At 35.2% G+C, this 5777-nt stretch overlaps 1 protein-coding gene across 1 annotated transcript in view; it reads left to right on the forward strand.

Moving 5' to 3' along the window:
- Window positions 1-228: 228 nt before the first annotated feature.
- The window catches only part of LOC108684655 (EF-hand domain-containing protein D2 homolog), a 16432-nt gene continuing 10883 nt past the window's right edge, over window positions 229-5777 (forward strand). The window contains exon 1 of the mRNA XM_018189090.1: window positions 229-602. Coding sequence (XP_018044579.1) covers window positions 433-602 — 170 coding nt within the window. The 5' untranslated portion in view covers window positions 229-432. The remainder of the gene's footprint in view (window positions 603-5777) is intronic.

Consider the following 5777-nt stretch of genomic DNA (forward strand, 5'->3'; position numbering starts at 1 on the left):
TGTAAAGATACAAATAAAGATAAATGGATTTTTTTTAAGCGTTAGACTAGATATTCTAACGAGCTGTTGAACGAATTGTTATCACGATTTCTAAATTCAGATAAGCCGGAAGGAAAAATGTATTCGTGTAAACGTATTCATGTGTCTGACGACTACGGCACTGCCTGCTCGCCGGGTTAGCAGTTGCTCCTACGCTCGGCGCCGCGTCAGTACATGCGGTCTCGCCGCAGCGTGTGGATTGTTTCTTTACGATCAGGTATTTCTCGACTCGCCTATCCTGACAGGCTCTCTCTCTCCTTTACTCTCGTTGACTCGCGACAATCGCGTGCCGCGCTCTCGTTCACGCAAGCTCTCCGCAAAGCTTGGCTTTTAACCAACGCTAATTACTTCGTCCTTCTTCATTCACGTGTTCGATCCGAAGGATCAAGGATCATGCCAGCGGACGCCGAACTTAGCAGCCTGCTCAGCAGGCGGCAGAGGATCAACGACGAACTCGAGGAGGGCAAGGAGGTGAAGAAGCAGTACAAGTTTGTGAACGTTTATACGGAGTTCCATGAGCTGTCGCGCCGCGAGATCAAGCAGTACGAGCAAACCTTCAACAGGTGAGTGTTTTCTCATTCTTCACTTCTTTTTTTACTTGTTTGTGATTAAAAGTATCAAGATATAAAGGTATAAAGATGTCAATAACAGTAGATCGAAGTTTGCGGTGCAACGATGCGTTTAGCTGTCCTGAGATTTTAATGGATTATTATAAAATATAATTAAAAAGATTAAAGGGATGTTAAAATCGGAAATTTTCGAAATTATTAAATTAAGAAGATTATTGCGAGAGATAATATATTTGTATTATATTATTATATTTTATATTGCAATATTAATAACAGAAAATAAAAAAACCGTTAAATGTGAAATATATAATATAATAGTTAAATAAAGTATAATAATATATAGACTCACATCTATATTTTTGTATTATAAAATATTCAAATAAAGCTTTTTTAAGCTTTCTCTTTCTTTTACTTTTTTGTTGGAATATAAACTTAAATATTTTTTTCGAAAGACAGTTACAATTTTTTTTCGCTTAAATGTATTTACGATTGTTCATTGTTAGAGCTATATATTTTAGTATTATCAACTTAATTGATGTATTTTGCCTAGCTGTTTATTTTTACGAGTCAGCTTGGAATACAACACGCACGTGTAATCAGATGGAGATAAATGTTCCTTCGTGTCACGAGTTGATCGTCATTGAGATGAAATATTATTAACGATAAACACTTTCGAATCAAACACTGATTGTGAGCGAACTTGTTTTATATCTAACCGATATCGCCGAGAAATTATTCATACTGTCAACCTGATCAATGATTTACTGACAATCGATGATTTAAAATTTTATTAACATTAATTAAAATTTTTCTGAAATATATAGTCCAATTGAAAAAGTGATATAATTCAATCCTGATAATAAAAATTGGAGCGTAAATCGGATGTAATGGGAGAGTAACAAAAGCGTAAATAAAATTTCTAAAAGGCGAAAATTGGAACAATGAAATGTAAAAGAAGCATTTACATTTCTTTTACATTTTGATGTTTCAATTTTTGCCTTCTAAAAGTTTCATTTACGCTTCTGTTACTCCAAACAGAACAATAAGTCATTATAATATTAAAATGATGTCAAAGTGACTCCAAAATGATCATTTTTCAATCATTTCCAATTCATTTTAATCTCATTTTGACGTTATCGTAACTTGTTGTTTTGCTTTTCCATTATATTCGACTTACACTCTAATATTTATTTTCATCAAGGAAAATCTATACGGAAAGAACAGTTTTACTACACTAAAGTAATAAAAAATTTAATTAAACGCAGATCTAAAAATAATTTTATTGGACCAACAAAATAATTATGTGGAACATCCAAGCTGGTTGCTAGAAACTTTTTACAGCATTGCTCATTAGCATTGCTCTTAAGCATTCTACATAATTATTTTAATGATCAAACAAAATTATTTTCAGATCTATATTTAATTTTTTTTGATAATTTATAGCAAAATCTTTCTGTATTTTTCATACATTTCTTATCTAACTGTCTATCTTACTTATATAATTACACACTAATTTATGTGGAATTGCTGCTCGCTTTACTAATGATACGCCGTCCAGCGTAACGACGAAAGGAAATTTAATCGTTATATATGAATTTCCTTTCTATCAGCTGAATCCGAAGTTTTCTTAATGCAATTGATTGCGCTGATTTGTGTGGCTTTGATGCGTTAAGCTGCACGCGATATCATCACGTTAATAAATGTTGTTTACGAGCTGCGAATTTCTCTCACCGCGGTATGTCTTCATTAGAATCTCTTTGCGGATTCTTGGTTTAGAATAGGAGAACCCTCTCACGCGATGTCTCGCAAGATTTCTTAACTAATCTGACAATGTCCCGCTGCGCTATCATCGCTGCTTAATCGCCACATCACGCGCACCTTTTACGATAACGGACTTCATTACGGAATCCACGAAACTGTCTGTCATTTTAGGTATTATGGTAAAACTATAAATAGTTACACAGGAGACCTAGATAGTCAAATACATATATACATCTAAAATAAATACATACATTCTAACAGTCCAAGCTTCATTTTTCATTGAGTGCTTTCCATTCGATGACACAAATCGACAGAAATATTGCTTTGCTTTGTTACTCGTGGAATGCAAAAGAAAAAGATAAAATGACATTTATATCGATTTGTGTCACTAAATGGAAAGTACCTATCGAACAATGTAAGATTTATGTATGTTATTTATTTAAGTCAGTTATGTCCAAGACAGCATTGATTTAAGTACAATGGATTGCTCCGTATCGTGTTCGTAATAGCTTCAGAGGTACCTGAGTACCCGGAGTACCCATCCTATTTCCTCCGACCGTTGTCAAACCACGTCGACTTCGAAATTCCTACCTACTCTGAGACACAAAGGGCGTAGGTACCAAGGACCGTGACGAGAGAGACGTGGCATGGGGCCCGATAGAGACCCTAAGGTCGTCTGCCCTCTTCGCACAGCTTGCGTTTCTTCTCGAAGAAATGCACGTCACGAATCTCTCGGCGTTCGCGGTTTCGTAATGACCGGAGCGTGCAATTCTCCACGATTCTCCCTGCGATTTTCTTTTTTCTCGGCGCACCTTCTTCGGAAAACTACGTCTTCGTTCTTGCGTACTTCGTTAATAAATCTCAAATGTACGTTATAACCAGCGGCGATGGGAGGTACATTCTTGATACCGATTTTTCAAGAAGGTCATTTGTTCTTTGTTACAAGATCATAGGAAATTTAGGAACAAAAAATACAAACAACTAAATTAAGAAGTAAGTCAATAAAATCAAATTGAAAGAAATCGGAAAATTTAGAGTCTCATCTTTGTATTTTATTATTTTAGAAATATTATTCCAGTCGTATGAGTTAGATTTTAGATGAAGAATGCAAAAAACACGCAAATAAAAGATTAATTTTTTTTCAGACGATTTAAAATATAACCCTGACCCTTCGCTCAAAGCATTTAATATTAATTCCGAGTCGGTGATATCGCGACGAGAGAGGAGAAGAAGAGAAGAGGGAACGCAGACGTTTCGGAGAAAATATGTCGCCGTACTCCTACGATTTATCAAGGCCCGAGGTTGCAAAGGTAACCGGTTTTGTGGCGAAAAGACAAGGACGACTTCTCGACATGAGCGCACGATATGAACGCACAACAATCATCGGTCCTTCCGGATGACGAATCGCAGTACACATGCAGGATACGCACGTGCGCGCCGCAGGCAACAGAGAAACTCTCGTGCCACTGTCGAGAGGCTTTTTCCTCGTGGATATTTAAATAGAAAGGAAAAGTCAAATCATCTGTCAGTATCTATAAGAACTAAATCGATTGCGGTTGAAGTAAACCATTACGTAAAGTGTGTAATAAAACGAGAATTAATTAACGTATTATATATTATTCAGTCTTCCATTTAAACATAGAATTCATAATATTCATATTATAAAAATATTATCATGACTTTATTTGTCTGACTTATATGTTTACTTATAAGTGACAAACAAAGTTGTAATAACTATTCTATCATTATATGACACTGTAGAGCATCTTATGGAGCACACAAAAGTCAACAAAACCAAACTGATTTAATTTTTATTCCTAATGTCAAATAAACAGTCAAATTTTGTAATCAAAAATTATCATTTTGACTTTCATGACATAAAAATAAAGTCATTTTGATTTTCTCTTGGCTTGGATATGTTTCTTGGTGTTCTTCCTGGACTGTCATTTGCTTATTGCTTCATTAAAAGCATCGATTTTCAATTAATATCCACGTAATCTCAGAAATCGATTAGATTTTAGATTTGTCGCTTGTTACTTTGGAAAAGATTCCACGAACGTAATTCATTTGCACAACGAAAGCATAAATGTCAAATCCTCGTCGTGGTTTATCAATAATTCGATACGAATATCTTCTCGGTAAAGATTAAGAGAAATGTAGAGAATTGTAAATAATTATTTCCTTAATCAGTAACCTGATATGTTCATCAGTCAGGCGTCCTATCGTCGACTAGGTTAAATATACATCTCACTGCGGTTTCAGTTCGGTGATACGCGATAGTACTCGGATGCGTTTACGTAGGCTGCGGTTGCATTATCTATCCAACATTTCCTGCACCGGAGACTGAGAAACAGAGTCGAAAGTGGCTCTTCATTGGGCTTGTTATTCTTCAAGAATTTCCTCTTTGAAAATTCACAGGAAGCTGATGGAGGGTCCGAAATCGACTCTCACGATTGACCCTCCAGTCGGATCGTAGACCGAGCACAGGCATCTCAATTAACTGTTTAAATCCTAATTTAAAAAGCTCCGAAACTAGCGTGACATCCGCTGTCCCGGTTGACCCTCTCACCTTGTATTATTACCAAATGCAGTGTTCCGGTCATTTGATTGAAAATATATAATTTTCGATCAAAAGCAATATACATTGATATTTCACAAAGTTAATACCTCACATGTAAATAATTCTATTTCCTGTCGCTTAAAAATTAATGTGCATTTCTAACATTCTATCTTAATATTACACAATACTTATTATTAATATCCTTAATATATCTTTTGATGAGATAGAATGATGCAGTAACCTGTAGTCCGCTTGTAAATTTTTTATGGTCCACAAGAGTTTATCTACTTCTAAAAAATGGCTCTATAAAAATGACCCTAAAAAACATCACTGAAATAGAGAAACAATGTTAGAAGAAATACGTTCGTATTCCTTATTGAGAAATTTTTATCGACTTGCACTGCGACTCATGCGAGGTCGAAAGTCGAGATTTCCACGACTCGATTGAACGCGCGCTTACTTTCCCCGTTGCAATGATAAAGCGAGGTGTGATCGATTCGCCTTTATATGTGTAAATGAGAAACGATGACCTTAACCCTTTCGCCGCTGAAGTAGGTGAATGCATAGCATATATATGCATTCAAGATATACGTACTCTGGGAATCGATAACTCCGCATAGAAAGCATTGAATACTACGAAGAAATCAACATTCCATCTCTAGCTAGAGTGTTACAATATCTTAAAACTTTCGTAATTTTTCAAGGGTTCTCACGAGGAAGATTTTATGCAGAAATATCACATATCGCAATTCTTCAAACGACCCAGACAACGTATTATTTAGAAGATCTCTTTATATAATATCTTTTAGATATCTTTATCTACATATATATATATATATATATATATA

The sequence above is a fragment of the Atta colombica genome, unplaced genomic scaffold, assembly GCF_001594045.1.
Source record: "Atta colombica isolate Treedump-2 unplaced genomic scaffold, Acol1.0 scaffold137, whole genome shotgun sequence".
Lineage (NCBI taxonomy): Eukaryota > Metazoa > Arthropoda > Insecta > Hymenoptera > Formicidae > Atta > Atta colombica.